General features: G+C 40.7%; 2 protein-coding genes and 1 long non-coding RNA gene across 3 annotated transcripts; all 3 read right to left on the bottom strand.

The window, feature by feature from the left end:
- Positions 1–356: 356 nt before the first annotated feature.
- On the bottom strand, positions 357–1,551 carry LOC128474502 (uncharacterized). Its single transcript, XR_008346354.1, has 3 exons — positions 1,015–1,551; positions 699–969; positions 357–632 (listed from the first exon to the last, which is right to left on the bottom strand). It is a non-coding gene; the product is annotated as an uncharacterized LOC128474502 (long non-coding RNA).
- Positions 1,552–2,685: 1,134 nt separating this feature from the next.
- On the bottom strand, positions 2,686–12,633 carry TMEM50B (transmembrane protein 50B). Its single transcript, XM_053456608.1, has 7 exons — positions 12,536–12,633; positions 7,757–7,911; positions 7,096–7,208; positions 5,279–5,346; positions 4,713–4,805; positions 3,506–3,563; positions 2,686–2,972 (listed from the first exon to the last, which is right to left on the bottom strand). Exons 2-7 carry the CDS (start codon positions 7,853–7,855, stop codon positions 2,927–2,929), a joined length of 477 nt encoding a protein of 158 aa, XP_053312583.1. The 5' UTR covers positions 7,856–7,911; positions 12,536–12,633; the 3' UTR covers positions 2,686–2,926.
- Positions 12,634–13,897: 1,264 nt separating this feature from the next.
- Positions 13,898–15,775, bottom strand: DNAJC28 (DnaJ heat shock protein family (Hsp40) member C28). Its single transcript, XM_053456653.1, has 2 exons — positions 15,704–15,775; positions 13,898–15,121 (listed from the first exon to the last, which is right to left on the bottom strand). The coding sequence occupies exons 1-2, from the start codon at positions 15,717–15,719 to the stop codon at positions 13,983–13,985; spliced, it is 1,155 nt and encodes a 384-aa protein (XP_053312628.1). The 5' UTR covers positions 15,720–15,775; the 3' UTR covers positions 13,898–13,982.
- Between the last annotated feature and the right edge of the window lie 1,418 nt (positions 15,776–17,193).

Here is a 17,193-nt window from a genome sequence, read left to right as displayed (position 1 = left end):
TGCATTTACATGGGGGGGGGGCACACTCATATAATGCATTAAGGTGCACGGATTGTCCATTGAAAGGCTGGATAAAAAGACAAACATGTCATTATCTTTACTTTAAAATACTTTGTTCCACTTATTTTAACGCCCCCGAACCGAGATTCAATCAATGCTGTAAAATGCTAAAAAATAACAAAAGATTTGGCCATAATGTCACAAAAGAGAGTAGCCATGTGATATCACAAAAGTGACATCACTCCCCCCCCATCAGCTCCGCTTATTGCCCCAGGGGAGGTGCTTAGGGGTTCTATTCTTTGAAGCATATACCAAAGTCCAGCATCCAAAAGCATCTCATTGGACTCAGAAATGTCTATACACGCCGGCTGCGCTAAGGCAACAAAAGGTGGGAGCACCGAAGCAGGATAATGAAGGGTTTAACGTCACCTCCTAAAATATCATTTTGAAAGCACAGCCATTAAAGGATAAGACATCTTCCAACAGAAAAAAGGCATTTCCTTAAAGGAGATCCCACGCTCATACACAGAAAGCCCACAGCCGATACCTCCTGATAAGCAACAAGGGCTTATCCCCTTAACATGAGAACACCAGTTACAGTGTGGCCCCTGGTGGCCGAAAGAGAGTAGAGACTGGAAAAAAAAAATTTGTTCATATGCCCCCCAAAAAAACAAAAACAAATGCCAGTTTCTTCCCACTTTCATAAGCATCTTTGCTCCGGTAAATAACCATAAAAAAGGGACAAAAATTAACACGGTTTCTGCTGTGAAATCCCCGAGAACATTTATTTTTTTCAATTTTCACCCAATCTGCCTGGAGAGGGTAAAGGGCTGCCCACTGACCAAAAAGTACTTTAGTCATTCTTTTGGATACAGCTTATACTTCTATATAGGGAAGAAATAAATTATCCATTAAACTAAATTTTAGTTAATTAATATTATCATCAGCATAAAAATATTTTTCGAATCCCTAGCTATATGGTTTCCAGCTTAAAACAAAATATAATAACTGCACTAAAAAGCCCAGAATCAGAAGGTCAATATCTGCTTGATAAGGTTCGCTGTCGGTAAAAAATTTACTTTCCTTTAAGCCGGAGGCAGATAACGTGAAATCGAAAGTACAAATAGGGAATTTCCAGGTTGGATACATTAAATCCACTTAAAAGTTAATAATTGATGAAGAACATGCTGAAAAAGATAATTTATTATTAAAGAATGTGCTCGCAGATAGCAACGCATCTACAAACCCAAATAATATGTATAGAAAGAGGCTGATGTATTATTTGCTTTATATAGCGCCATCATATTCAGCAGCGCTGTACAATGGGTAAATGGGACATTTTTTCCCCCACACCTAGGGTTGGAGGGAAGTTTCTTAGTGCAGATCCATAGATTTATAGTAAAAATACGCATTTATTTATTTTTAAAGTGGATGTACATGATCCAATTTTAATCCCACAGAAAAAAAAAAAATATAAAAATGCTTCCAAAATCAAAGACAAATACCTAATAAATCTACCACTTTAGCAAAACTAAAAACGTATTATCCCCCCAAAAAAAGTTTTGTTCATACTTAATGATGGTTTATCTACATACATTATTTATAAAAATAAAAAAGCCCTCAGAGTCCTGAAAAAACTATATATATATATATATAATTTGCATGGTTTAACTAAAGAGAGGGATTATGCTTATAAAAGGATAGCAAAGGCGCTAAAAAATGCCTTTAGTCCTTAAGCGTAAAAAAAACAAACAAAAAAAAACCATTCGTTCTTAAAAGGGTTAAACATTTAGAATCAATGAATTACTTAAAAACTAAAACTGTGAGGGTTTTTTGCCCGCTACCAATAAAAATACACATGGTGGGAAAGCGTGGAAACTATTAAAACAATTCTTATAAATAGAGACAGTATATATGTTTTGTTCTTCAATCAAAATCAGGTCCATAACCCCCAAATATCCTAGTTTAAAAAAAAAAGAAAGTTTTTTTATGTTGCCATCCCAGTTACTGCTTTTTGAGACACATATTATATTATATTATTGTTTTATATAGCGCCATCAAATTCTGTAGCGCTGTACAATGGGTACACTAGGGTATGTTCGGCTTAGATGTTTTTAACAAGACATGAAAAGGTTTTTTTTTTTTTTTACCATATTTTAGTTGTGCTTAAAATTAATTTAAAAAAAACTAGTAGTCAGAACAGCAACTTGTGAAATGTTCTCTAGCTATAAACGGCGACAGTCAGCCATGCTGCAGACGTTCCATCAGAACGTTCATCGCCGTTAGTACAGTCACTAGGTTCTAGAGCAGGGAGCATCTGATGCTACGCATGTAGTTTTAACTGCAATCCCATCATTAAAACAGAGTAAACGAGAAGGGTTAAAACAGAATTGAGAAAGGTTTACGAGAAATAGAACCCATGTCTTGGCTTTCTTCTACTGGCTGATGGGTCCACGTGCTCAGAGCTGATCTAAACGTAAAGGAGGACATCGAGTCCCATCACAACGTTCAACCCTGTTCTAAACATGAGAAGGAATATATAAGACAGGGAAGCAGAGCGGTGGGAACCAACCTGCTGATGGAAACTCAAGATATATATAGATTTCAGAGCAAGAACTATGCAGCACAAGAGCTACAATAGGCAAAAATATAACGGTCTTTAAAAATAAAAAAAATTATTAAATTAACAGGAAAAAAACTAAGGAAAAATAATAAAATTGTTGACAGATCTATTGTGAGCCAAGAATCGCACATCAGTGTTTCAACTGATGTATATACAGCATAACGAGCTCCTTCTTCCACCTTAATGGCGGCGGGGTTACCCCAGTCCGTAGAAATAAAACTATTTGCCAGAAACGTGAATACTAGAAACAGGCGAGACAGGACATCCGAACAGCTAGACTGCAAGCTTTCCGGCTCCATCTTCCTATGACCACAACTCTTCCGTTCTTCCGAATTTGTAGATCAATGTGCTGCGTAAAAATGTAAAACAGATGTCATTAAACCGCAAAAAGCGTTATTATCCCCCGAAACTTGGGAGAAGCGCAGACCGAGCGTGGCCAGCAGACGGTCCACAGCGGAGACACAAAGCCAGAGAGCCGACTCCTGTCTACCCCCAGGCAGCGAGACACACCGTCACCCGCGGCTAAAACTTTGCGAAAAGGGAATGAAACCGATTCCAACGGATCCAAATAAGAAAAGCATGGGTTTTGGACGGGTTCAGTGGTCCGCGCGAAAGGGATACATATCAGAGAGGTTGGCGCTAGACACCCCACTGCTAAAGACTCAAGGCCAGCTTTGCGGCTTATTTATTCTGATTAAAGAGGTTACCGATATATACATTGGGGTTTCTAAGAATTTACAGAAAAAAATAAAAATAAAGATGAATTTCACAAAAGTGGCACGAGGGGGTTATGAATCCCTACAAATCTATGATCGTTTATGTAATTCCAAAAGAATAATACAAAAAAAAAAAAAATATATATATATATATATATACTCTTACCTAAAAAATATTAGAGTGTTCTGGAAAAACACAGCCAGTCCAGGGTAAACATTTCCACCTATAAATAAAAAAGAACACAGGAACATGTATAAGAAATGGGTTCAGCTTACAGAAACTAAAAGAAAAAGAAAAAAAAGGAAAAAAGCTCATTACATTTTTCCAATTAATCTAAAACTCGAGGGGACCGCTCAGAAAATACACAGGATGGATCCCACCAAATAGGAGGCTACGTGCGAGAAGTCAAAAAAGAAAAAGAAAAAACATCCCAAAAACGGGGGGGGGGGGGAATTCTGCCACATTTTCCATACGCATTATTGAAAACACACATATACACACACATATATATACATATATACATACATACACACACACACACTATACACTATCATAAAAAAAAAAAAACTCAGCATATTAGAATACAGCAGCCATGCTTCATGTGTCTTTTTAGAGTTCGGTGTAAATGTGTGTGCAAACCCCAAAAACCAGCCTGAAAACCCTGTTAAAAACCTCAAAAAGTGGGTTTACTTGTTTTACAATAAAAAAAAAAAAAAAAAACGACGGCATCTAAAAAGGATGTTATGTCTCAAAAAAAACTTAAAGGCCCTATACTGGAGCCTGATTTTCATTCACAGACCTCCCCCTAAGTGAAAGTAACACCCACGCTACCAAAATGAGTGAGAAAAAAAACAGGTATTTTCAAACAGGAAAAAAGCGTTTGCGGTATGACTCAAAATTCTTATTATTTGTGACCAATATAGCGATGCACCAGGAAGCTTTACAAGTTACAGAACCTGTTTGTATCGCCTGAAACAGCAAGAAGTAACCGAATGGCGGTCATGTTTTGACGGCATCGGGTCTTTATGTACTATGAGCCGCTAGGAGGAAGGTAATCAGGATGTACGGGTTTCCTCCCGAGACCAACAACCCGCTGAGAAACAAGAACACTGACATTTTCTGCATCTACATGTATTAAATGAAACGGGGAGCTGAGCAGCCATGTTTGTCTTACACGCTTACATACGAGATGTTCCAAGGTTCGATTATATTGTATTAATCTCATCCGCACATCCCGCTCTAACCCCTGGACTTGCCACCTGTGTCAGAATACGCCACCGGTTAACTCCGCATGGTGTTTCTGTCGAAGCATTACACAGAGCTGACACTTTAAGCAGGAAAGGTCACAATGAGTTAATATAAGTTTGATTACCTTGTGTGACGTAAGCTCCAAAAAGGATCCACATGGAAGCGATGAGTGATCCAAACATCAGCATAAAGCCGATGAAAAGCCAAACTCGAGCCCCTGTAGCAGACAAAGTAAGTTAATTCTGATCGGTTATAAATCACTAATGCTGACAAGTCTTGGACGATCAGCACAGCTGGGTCAGTATAACTCAGAACTTAATGGCTAAGGAAACTTCAAGAGTACAATGCGGCCTGGCCATTGCCGGACTAGGGACTCAAAGAGGCTCCGGCCCTTTAAGACCAGCAGCCAACAACATACGCGGCCATCTGCTGGATACACACGGCCACACGCCATCCTCTTGCAGCATGTGGATCTGCTGCACAAGCCACAAGTAAAAGGTAAGTGACCGGTGCCATGCGCCCCACAGGGCATTCGCCTCATTAGCCAGATGGCTAGTCCGGGCCCAAGCCTCACCAACACACAATGCAGATTAAAAGCCTTTGTAATGTATTCTTCAATCAGTTACCCCTCCTGCAAACCTGCCGTTTATCTAGTAAACCCCCCCGGCATCACACGGAATTAATTCTTACCCGTCCTTCCCAGGCAGCCGTCGCTGTAGCTGTCCCCCCGAACCTGCGCATTGGACACAGCGTTGATCCTGACGGGACAGAAAACAATTAGAAACAGCAGACAGAATCTTCCAGACTCCAACTCCCATCACACTTAGCTAACTGGGTCATATAGCTACTATATTTTGCAGGTTTCTACTTTTTTTTTTGCAGAAATTCAATGAAGTTACGTCAAGGGATTGAACAAATCAGGCGTAAATCCATACGCCAATATACCTGGTACAGACAGCACCTTTTGGCCAACGATTTAGAAATGGTTTCAAGTTCTAATTATGAAATGTTTCCCGTACAATAACCGTCAATCACAGGGAAACACTGCGAAGACACAAAGGCCGACGTGTGCATTTCTCATTTAATTGTGTAACGGGGCATTGTGCGCATGTGCAACGCTCTTGGCAACAAGGATACAAATTCAGAAAACTATTCTTTTTTGATTAGACAGTAAAGTTAGAGGGAAAATAAAAAAAATTCTGTATTTTATATTCCAGATACAAATTAGATACAAATTAACTTTATATATATATATATATGTTTTGTTCTATATATATAATTTTATTTTTTTTTTATATTTTTAGTCCATGTAAAACAGAGCTTGTGTTGTCTAGTTAATGGAATTAGAAAGAGAGACTCGTCAGTCTCCTTTTCCTGCTCCCCAGGCTTCTGCTAACGGAAACAGGAAACAAATGTCTTGCACATGCTCAGTAGCACTCTCGGTGAAGTCAATAAGGCAACAGCCAATCATATGTAAAACATCAGCGTTCAGAGATGATACATGCCATTGATCGGAGCAGGAGCTGTACAGAGCATGTATAAGAAGCATACCTTAGTATGGTTCCTGCTTTCAGTACTGGCAGAAGGGGAGGAGCTAAAGGAGAAGTCCATTAACTGAAGAAAGCCTGAACTGATCTACATGCAGTCCACATGAAAACAGGACTGCTGCGCTCCATTAAAAAGATGGGCCGCCGTCCCTTTAAGTCGCGATCACAGTTCAGCTGCTTTAAGGTATCTAAGTTGACCTCTGAAGTACAATAACTGTAAATGGCCAAGGTTCCCGTGAATGATTGCCTACAGCTTATCAAAATTCCTTCAGGCTGTTTACCGAGCCACTTGCGGAGCCACTCCAAGATATTACTCTTATTCACATGTGGGTTTGTTTTCCGCGTGAGTGACATCATTTGGAAGGATCACTTAAAACGCATACTTTTGGACTGTTTAAGGGTTTGGTTAAAGAAATAAATCTAAACGGAATTTCGTTGACACAGAGTCACATTGTGTATTAATGGGTTTTTCGGAACTCTTAAGCACATAACGTTAACAGCTTCAGGGAATATTTTACTTTCCTATCGCCATTATTATTTTCACAATAACTTCCCGCTGACATATTCCAGGGGGAATACCCCTGGGGCATATTCACTAAAGGAGCGGGGCAAACCCTAGCGAGCTTCTCCTGCAAGAATGGCTGCCGTATTCCTGCATTATCCGTTTGCAGAAGGCAAAATATAAACAAAAACGTAGCTCAGCATATAATAGATATAATACAGTTCTCAGACATTTTGGGGGATTTCCTTATTTTTGGATGATCAGGTTATACGTGGTTATGTTACGGCAGACTGCACTTCCTTTGTTTGTTTCTAAAGGCATTCTTCCCTGTTTTAGATTGTTACTCGTTACAAAAAAAAAAAAAGGATTTTTAGACATAGGGAAAGTAAGTTGTTATTTTACATAGTTGTTTTTTTATTATTATTTTATCACTTTTAAAATAGCATAAAATAACTCACATGAAGAAAGCCACTGTAGAGAACACTCCACAGGTGTGAAACGCGTGGTTCAGTTCTTTCTGCGAAGGGTAAACCACTGCGGCATCAATCATGATCCACCAACCTGAAAAAAACTGAAAGAACAATACATATAATTCTATCATATATACATACACATTATAAAAAATAATATAAATAAGAGAAACATTGAAAGAATTATATTTTTATACTACTCAGATAATTCCTCAAAAATAGTGATTTTTTTTAAAAAAAAATATTACATTGAAGCAATAAACGCTTTTGGGGAATCCACAAGAGAATAAAAATAGTTTAGGTGTAAAGTCCCTGCCCGGAGTTACGCAATCTGTGTTTGGATTTACCAGCCATCTGCATGATGATTGATGATGATGATGATGATGATGATTATGACATCACATCTTTTTGCTTAGACACATTCTTGAGTGGGGACCACACCATGGATCACTCGAGGGTTTGCAGGAGAGCCGAGACTCTCGGACTTCAATACACGTTATGAGACGCCAAGAAGCGCTCATCTGGGCCCATTAATGGAGAGTTAGGGAGTCAATGCACGGTTTAACCTCACTATGTAGCTCGCCATGTTATTTTATGCCTGGCCCTACTAAATCATGATGTCACACAATTACATTGGACAGGCACTTACCAGAACACCTGCTACAACAGAAGCAATTGTGTTCCTTTTTTCACCCCAGTCGATGCATTCACACTCCGGCCATCGGAAATTATCCAGAAATCCGGCCATTGTTCATCAGACGTGTCCCGGTGTAATAAGAGACTCGTATGGAAGCGTCATTCAGTCTAAAAAGATATTATAATAAAATACTTACAATAAGCATATTGCATAAATACACAGAAAAACATTAGAATTACGCATCTGTACGGTACTTCACAGCAGATCAGGCCCATTCGGCCCCATCTAGTCTGCCTGTTTATTCCTGCTGTAAAGACTCAGACCGTGATCAGTCGTTTGTCTCATCAGGAGCCGTATGCCAATCCCATTCATGTTTAAATTGCCTGTCTGTATTGGCCTCTACCACTTCTACTGGGAGGCTGCTCCACTTATCCACGGTCCTGGTAAAGTAAACCTGCCTTCCAGTGCATCTGATCCTCTAGGCCTCTTGTTCTTACATTTCTGCTCCTGTATGGTTCATTGTTATTTTTATAGCGCCATCATATTCCGCTGCGCTGTATTTACTGGAACAAAGTTCTAGCCTAGTTCAGCTAGCACAGCGTATTAGGGGAAAAACTCGGAAGCCAATTTCAGCTCCTTCCTTGATGCTCCAGGAAATTTATACCGGGGAACAAAGTTGTTTGGGAGTTATATCTATACGGGTTCAAGACGGAAGATAACAGAACGGCTGCTGATCTATGCAAGAAAAGAGCTTTTATTAAAGGGCAGTATGGAGTATATACGAACCTTCAAAGGGTTGGGGTCACTGAGCTAGTTTCATGGAAAACAAGGAGATTTCTGGCTGTGACATAATTACAAAAGGGTTTTCTAACCATCAATTAGCCTTTTAAACTTAAACTTGGATCAGCGAATGCAATGTGCCATTGGAACAGAGGAGTGATGGGAGTGATAAATGAGTGATGGGAGTGATACAGGTGTGATGGGAGCGATAAAGGGCCTCTGTACGCCTCTTAACCCCTTAAGGACCGGGCTCATTTTTCGCTTTGTACCCTGTGGGACCGCAGCTGTTTTGACACTTTTGTGGTGCTTGTGTTCAGCTGTAATTTTCTCCTCACCCATTTAGTGTACCCACATAAGTTATATATTGTTTTTTTCAGGACAAGATGGGCTTTCTTCGGATACCATTATTTTGATCGTATCATCTTATTTACTATAAAAAAAATAAAAAAACATGGTGAAAAATTGAAAAAAAACACATTTTATGACTTTTATTTGAAAAATCTTTTACTCACCTAAAAAAGCAAGTAAAAAAACTAGCTAAATAGATTCTACTACTTGTCCTGAGTTTAGAGATACCCAATGTTTTTATGTTTTTTTGCTGTTTTTTGTAAGTTATAGGGCAATAAGTACAAGCAGCGTTTTATGATTTCCAAATCTTTTTTAACAAATCTGGTCATTCTGCCTCCATCTCCTCTTTGGAAGATCTTTGAAGCCAGTTAACTCAATTTAACCCCCTCAAACCATATATTTTTGAAAACTAGACACCCCAGGGTATTCCAAATGCTGTTATTTTAACCCTTTTCATGCACCAATTATAGAACTACACTTTGTCAAACTTTGTAATAGTAATTTTTTTTATTTTTTTTTCACACAAATTGTATTTTAGTTATAGATATACAGGTCCTGATATATGTCACTGTAAAACAACCCCCCAATATGTGTTCAGGAACATCTCCTGAGTACAGCGATACCCCACATGCATGGGTTTGTCAGATTGTTTGGCTGGTAAAAGGCTACTTTTGGGGCATGCGTAATCCAGGTGGTCATTTGGTCATTCTGCCTCCATCTCCTCTTTCTAATATCTTTGAAGCGGGTTAACTCAATTTAACCCATTCAAATCATATATTTTTGAAAACTAGACACCCCAGGGTATTCCAAATGCTGTTATTTTAACCCTTTCCATGCACCAATTATAGAACTACACTTTGTCAAACTTTGTAATAGTATTTTTTTTTTATTTTTTTTTCGCACAAATTGTACTTTAGTTATAGATATACAGGTTCTGGTATATGTCACTCTCAAACAACCCCCCAATATGTGTTCAGGAACATCTCCTGAGTACAGCGATACCCCACATGCATGGGTTTGTCGGGTTGTTTGAGATTTAAAATGCCACATTTGGGAAGTGCGCTTTTTTTCTCCATTTTGGTCAGTCTGTACCTATGCCCTATCTTTGAGCTTGGCCACTCCAATTTACCCCATCAGCCATTTTTTTTATATATTAGACACCCCTTGGGTATTTGAAGTGCTTTTATTTTAACTCTTTGTTGAGATTTTTGAGAAATTTTAGCACTTGCTCAAAATAATAAACTTTATTTTTTTATTTTATTTTATTTTTTTAATACTTTTTTTATATTTTTTTTTACACATTTTGCAATGTACTTGATGGTTCATCTAGTGACATCACTGCATAATTATTTTTAAATGTTAGCACATTTTTTTTTTATTTTTTTTCCATTTTTTATTTTTTTTTATTTTTTTTTTTAATATTTTACTAATCACATAGTGATTAGAAAGCTGGGTTCCATTGACTTGCATGGTTGAATGCAGTACCTGTATTCAACCTGCAAGTGGAGCCAGAGTTCTCTAGAGGGTCTGGAGACCGTCTAGCTAACTCTATCATCTTTATTGTTTATTTTCCCGGGCCGCCGCCATCTTGCTTGATGGCGAAGATCACCGGCAGCTGCGGCTGTGACCGCTCTCCGGAGCGGTCACAGCCCATCCAAAGGTAAGTGTTTGGTGTCGCTGGATGCCTCCTGATCGAGGCATTCCAGCGACACCATTTAAGTTTAGGAGGCGATCGTTGATCGCCTCCTAAACGCTTTCAAAACGGGCGTCCGCCGCCATACAATGTATGGCGGCTGTTGACGCCCCGGGGAGGGGCCAGACATGGCCCCCGATGCCGATCTCGGCGTTACTGAATGCCTCGACATCGAGGCATTACAGTAACGCCGTTTAAGCGAAGAAAGTGATCGTTGATCACTTTCTAAGCTTATTTTATTTTATGACGGTTCAGGACCGTCAAAGGTCATTTAGCGACCTTCATGTCATGACGGTCCTGAACCGGCAAAGGTCGCGAAGGGGTTAAGAGATTACATTAAAAAAACAAAAACATTTCCAGCTACAATAGTCATTTACAACATTAACCCCGTCTGCGCTGGATTTCTGATCCATTTCATGCTATTTGAATGGACAAAATGTGCTTTTCTCTCAAAAACAAGGACATTCCTAGGTGACCCCAAACACAGACATTTACAGCACTTGGATATTGGACTAAAGTATCTGCGGTGAGCAGAGGAAGCTTAAAGCTTCTGGGAAACAATCACAGGATGAGTACAAGTATCCGATATACATTGCCCAGGGTTCAGACGATGGAGAGTACAGAAGCACTGCATTGCAGCTTAAAGCAGTCATGCAGCACGTCCTCTATTTAGCTGAACCTCGCAAGGAGAGAAGCATTTGTCTGCATTAGTTTGCACTGAAGACATAGAATAGGTGATGAACATGTTTAAGTAATCTTATCACCATGGCAACCCTGAATAAAGCAGGAATGGTTCCTTGTTGGCAATGGGACCACTTTTAACTGATTTTAAGAGGTAATAGCTGGCAAATTCAACCATACTGCCAAGTATTCCTGTTTAAAATATAAAGTCCCACTATGGGACCCAATCCTCCCTTTTTCCTCCCCGATGCCTCTCTTTTCTAGGAGCTCGGAATGTTTGCTGGGTATGAGGGTATGGCAGGGTTCTACAGCCCTAAAAGTAACAATAATGTGCATAGAAACAACAGGGAATGGGATTTATAAACAAAAGTTTGGAAAACTATAGACATTTTCGGTAAGATCATAGCCACGCATCTAGCCAAAGTCCTAAACCAAATGTCTTTGACCATCAGTTGGGAGACCTACACTAACCAATGAGCTTACAATCTCTAACCAAAGAGCTTACAATCTACTAGGAGACCGAGGAGGGATGAGACAGAAAGTGAGACGAGCAAATAAAAAAGTAACAAGCAGTCTTAAAGATACACTGAGCTCCGATAAAATGTGTCAGGGGTCCTTTAAATATATACGTGTTCCAACTCATTTATAAGAGCTTTAACACGTATGTGCTTACACAACACGCGAAGCATGTTACAGCCTGGGAGTAATACGCCCCGATCCTGGATTTTAAATACGTTTACTACCGCAGAAACCTATAATTTTTTTATTATCCTCCAAACAATTACAGAAGATATCGCTCATTCACTAACATGTTTTACAAGCTCATTAAACACGCCAAGCTCTTCATTCATAAATCCGCCCATCACACCGGCAGGACCGAGGCGCTTGGTCCTTGGATACCCCAGCGGGGCAGGTTTCCAGGGCCTCGTCTACTAAGATGGGACAAGTTATTTATTTCACAGCCGCCGGTTGATGTTACAGGAAATGTAATAAAAATTATCCTAATCAATGCACAGTCACTCAAACTCATTCTCAAACTCCAAGAAGTTGGCCGGTATAAAGGGCAGGCAGAGGAATGGGGGATACAACGATACGGAGCCGGTACGATGAGGAGATTTAATTCATGGGGAGAGGCCAATGCGCTTCTTGAAAATCGGTAACCGGTTCCTTAAAGGGGCAGCCCCTCCTGCCTACTTAACTTCAGGTGCTGAGCTTTTACTGGAGGCTGCGCTATAAGCTGACATTCCTATTGCCCCATGTCCTTGCCCAGAGACCAGCCACATACTGACCTTTTCCCCGCCCGGAAGGGTTCGTCTCCCCTCTACGTACCGTCAGGCCCGCTCCATGCACAGGACACCGATCTGGGGCAGGATCCCACTAACGCGATGCTACGTCAGTCAGCCGGGGGGCGTGGCTACCCACCCTCCATGGTGATTGAACGAGTTGCAATAAGCCGGCCCATCGCGGCCATGTTTTGGATGGCATGAATATCGGAAACGATATATAACGTATTTTTTTTAGTACAACTTTATTTAGGGAAGACATAGACATGTATTTAGTTAGGGGTGACTGTTAATCCGTACTCAAACAAATTGAGCGTCCTTTTTATGTTGCAGTTATACATGTTTATATACATTGAGCTTCTCCACCAATTGGCAATTGGTACTCATGTAATCTAGGCAATTTGGAGTAGTATCCATAGGTGCCAACTGTCCCAATTATGTCAAATTGGTCCCGGTAATCGGAAATTATTGTTGTTTTACTCAGGACCCCTCTGATTATTGCAAGGAAATTACACCCTACATACTGCAGGGTACCAGGTGGTGGTCGGCAACACATATAAATCAGATGTGTCCTGGAAAAAATGCTGATATGGCAACCATATTCTCATAAACTTCAACCATTACATAATTATTTACCAGATGATTCCTGAGCGATGTTACTACAAGGGGGCAGTGAAGATGAACAATAACCCATGTCCCAATAGCACAGAACTCAAACTCGTGAATTTTCCCCGGACTGCTCCCAAATACCTCCAAAGCGTCCTCTAAAAGACGGACAGGGCTGCTTTGGGACATCAAACCCCCCGATATCCATTTTCTCCCCTGATGCCCCTTTCTCCTATCATGTCAAAATGTTTGCCGGGTATGAGGGTATCTGTTAACGTTTGTGTTCTGCGCTGTCACAGCACTCCATGTGTATTACACGTATGTTCCGCGGAATTCATGCTAAGGAATAAAAATTGTGTATGAGGTTGCGTGATGAGCCGATCTGGGTACATGTCATTCGGTTGAAAATACTGTGTGTGTTACTACCGAGTATGATATGTGTACTTGAATGGACATCAGCGTGGCAAAGAGTGGCCAGTAGATGTTATCAATTAAAATTATATTTTAGAAGCTGATAAAGATGATGATGATAACGGTGGTGATGTGGGGCATATGGTGAATAATAAAATATTGAGGCTAGGACCCACAGGTACATTTAATGTCCAGATTAACGGCACTGCTATATACGGTTCTGGTGTTCAGTTATTTCCAGGGTTGTTTTGCAATCCAGCCCTGCTCACCAGAGTTGGCCCTTTATAGCCTATTGTTAAACCGGGAAGCTGAAATATAACACTAGGTTTAGTAAATAAACCACTTAGTAGATCTCTCCCCTTCAAGTTTGTCTCTAATAGAAGAAAAACATGCTAATGAGGTCATCAACAGCAACTTGTTTACCATGATATATATTTTATGACATTTTCAGACAGTTTATCCAATTGATAAGGCTTTCTTTCAAATTAAACTGTTTATCATCGACGTGTTTCGATTCTTGAATTTCTTTTTGTGCTTCTCGTTCCTCTTCTTGCAAAGACAAATGCGCTTGTTCAATTCTTCCTATCTCTTTATCTGCATTAAAATGAACCATTTGTCTGCTCAAAAGAGGAACAACCAAGTTAAAATCATTTATCTTCTTGTTGAGCTTCGAGATATCTTCTCTCAAACGTTCACAAATTTCATCCCACCGCTTGTTCGTAGCGTAAGTCAACGGGTCTCCTAACTTCTTCCGAGAAGTCAAAGCCTCGCTCCTGAGCTTGTCGATGGTCTCCCGGATTTCTTTCTGCAGAACTATCCACTCCGGTTGATAGCCGTTGTCGATCAATATTCTATTGAGGTTATGGGTCATGGGGTCAACATGTGGACAGTAGGAGAACTTCTCAAGAGGTTTGCCTTTTCCGCTTAAGTTGTCAAACTCACCTTTCGCCATTGACTCCTGGATGAGGTCTTCTACCAAACGTTCAACGGCTTGGGTTAATTTCGCTTTTTTACTCTGCTTTATGTCTTTTACCAACATCGTGTTTTCGGCATACTCCCTCTCTAAATTTTTCTTTCGAAATTCCAGAACTTGATCACTGGCCCGGTCTACACGGAACTGCATGTACTGTCTCTGCCTCTGGCTTGGTGTCCCATAGCCAACACCTTCATAACTCAAATACTGCCTGTGCTGTGGGGTTTTATACTCTGATCCATCATCTTCCTCCTTGCGAGTTTCTTCCTTTTTCACCTCCTTAGGCAGATGTAAAAGCAAAGCTTTGTATGCTTTGTCAATCTGCATGAACTTGTCAGCATCGGCGGTGACGGAGCCACTGTCCGGGTGATATTTCTTTGCCAGCTTTAAGTACGAATTTTTGACCTCCTCCAAGGAACATCCTTCAGGAACATCCAGGATTCTGTAACATTCTTTAATGTTCCTTCTTTGACTAAAGGTTGAATAAAACACGTAGCCTACAATGTGATGACACGATATTCGACACAGTAGTAGAGGTGGGTAGATGGACCATCTTCTATTCTGAGTTAACAAAATGCCGGGCAACTTCATAACTGGTAATCCTGAAAAAAAAAACCATATATAAACATTTGAAGAACGTATAAGGGTGTGGAGTCTGAAAATATGTTCAATATTGTTGAAGTCATATTTGAATGTGCTTCCTTGACCTGCACCACGCGTGGGGAGAAGGCTTTCCATTTGGGTCAGTGGGAACAGTAATATATATGTGTCTCCAAGGTCATAGATGTCTCCATTAATGTTCTCTGCAGTAGCAGCGTGGCACAATCTACTAATCCGATACCTTCTATCATGTCAGATAATGGGGAGCTTGGGTTGTATATGCCACTCAGAGCCTGGCATAAAGAAGGTGGATGGCAAAAACTCCGGAAATGCCGAGCTGTACCCCTGGATACCCCAGGATACAGTGCCAAAATCGGGACTGTCCCACTTAAAGCAGGACAGCTGGGGGGCATGGAACACATACTGGATCACCAACGTATCAAAAGTCCACCTCACAGTCCATGAGGAGCAGTGCTGGCGCTCAAATAGTTAAAACGTCCTGAATAATGTATTTATTGAATCAGTGTGTATACTTAAGACCGTTTGACACATACGGCACACCGTCCTGCCTCACAACCCCTTACCTTGTGTCATAATCATTCCACAGATCAGCTGTGTGCTTCACCTCCAGCGGAAGCAGACATGTTTGTTGTGGAGCAAGGGGTTATGGGTAATGTAGTTTCAGTGACGTCTGGTCACAGCGCCCCTACAGGCCACCTGGAGAAGTAAACTATGGCTCCTGAAGGAAATATAGAATTTTATTTTATTAGTGTCTTTGTCTTGGTGAAAACCACATATTTTGCGTTATAAGGAACGTGTAAACAAAGCTATCAGCCTTTATGCTCACCGATGTCATACTGCAACTTTTGATGTGGCGAATGGGATGCTGACGTTTAGAATGGAGGGGTTAATAAATTTAAATATGACATAAAAATAATTTTAAGTAATATTCAGTATAATGAATGATATGATTCTGCCTATTTTTCATTCGCAGGGTATGATTGGAAGACACAATCCAGGCTTTAATGATTAAAAACAAAATCCATATAGATTTCTCCCCTGAGGATCCTCTCCTACCTGAAACATAATAAAAAAGCCCCCAGATAAGACTGATTCGGCCTGTCTAGTCTGCTACTTTTTCCTTCTATAAAGAGCTAGACCTTAATCATTCGTTGGTCTCATCTTAGATTCAGGAGCCATATGCCTACCCAATGCATGTTTAAACTCCCTCACTGTATTAACTTCCACAACTTCTGCTGGTGAGCTGTTCCATTTATCTACTACGCTCTCAGTAAAGTAACCTTTCCTTCTATTACATCTCAACCTCTGACCCTCTAGTTTTAGATGTTTTAGATGTTTTAACATTTCTCCTGCTTTGAAATAAGCTTCCCTTCTATCACATCTCTCCTCTCCCTCTTCTCTCCCAGCTGTGCGTATTGAGATCTCTTAGTATTTCCAGAATTTTCATTCTGACAAAGCATGCTGTGGAAGATGTTCCAGCTCGGCACAGTCCTCCATGATGTAAATGGGCCAACTGGGCAGATCAGAGGTCTCCCTTGTGGCTGCCTTAGGGAGTGACTGGAGTAACATAGAATTTGGATATCATTCTCGTGATGACTTGATCCTTTTTGTGCTCAATTTGTGGACTGTCTATGTAGATGTTTTTGGTATACTTTACAGGACTGTACTGTATCCATTGAGCGTGTAGGCTGCCAACTACATACCCGCCAACATTTCAGGCAGGGCCGGCCCAAGACAAAATGCCGCCTGGGGAGAATTTTAAAATGCCGCCCCCCCCTTTATCTACCCTTCCTCTCCCTCCGTCCTTGCCGCCCCCCCCCCATTATCTACCCCCTCCCCCTTGTACTTACCTTTCAGCAGTCCTGCGGCGAGTCTCCCTGTTTGGTCTTGGTGCCGGCTTGTAATGCTGAGCGCCGGAAATGAGGTAATCTTCCGGCACTCAGCATTACAAGCAGGCACCGAGACCGAACAGGGAGACTCGCCGCAGAGGAGAGAGGGGCGCCGAGCGGGTACTGACAGCTTGGTAAGCAAAAACCACTCGGCGCCCCTTTCT

This window comes from Spea bombifrons, chromosome 2, assembly GCF_027358695.1.
Source record: "Spea bombifrons isolate aSpeBom1 chromosome 2, aSpeBom1.2.pri, whole genome shotgun sequence".
NCBI classification, from domain to species: Eukaryota; Metazoa; Chordata; class Amphibia; order Anura; family Pelobatidae; genus Spea; species Spea bombifrons.
Note: the sequence above shows the minus strand (reverse complement) of the source record. Positions and strands in the feature narration are given on the sequence as shown.

Bases quoted from the DNA above. Each gene is read 5' to 3' on its own strand.
- TMEM50B (XM_053456608.1), bottom strand. From the start codon at position 7,855: ATGGCCGGATTTCTGGATAATTTCCGATGGCCGGAGTGTGAATGCATC. The intron at 7,209-7,756 runs GTAAGTGCCTGT...TTGTTCTTTCAG, and splicing joins CTGTTGTAGCAGGTGTTCTG to TTTTTTTCAGGTTGGTGGAT. The intron at 2,973-3,505 runs GTAAGAGTATAT...ATTTTTACGCAG, and splicing joins AACACTCTAATATTTTTTAG to CACATTGATCTACAAATTCG.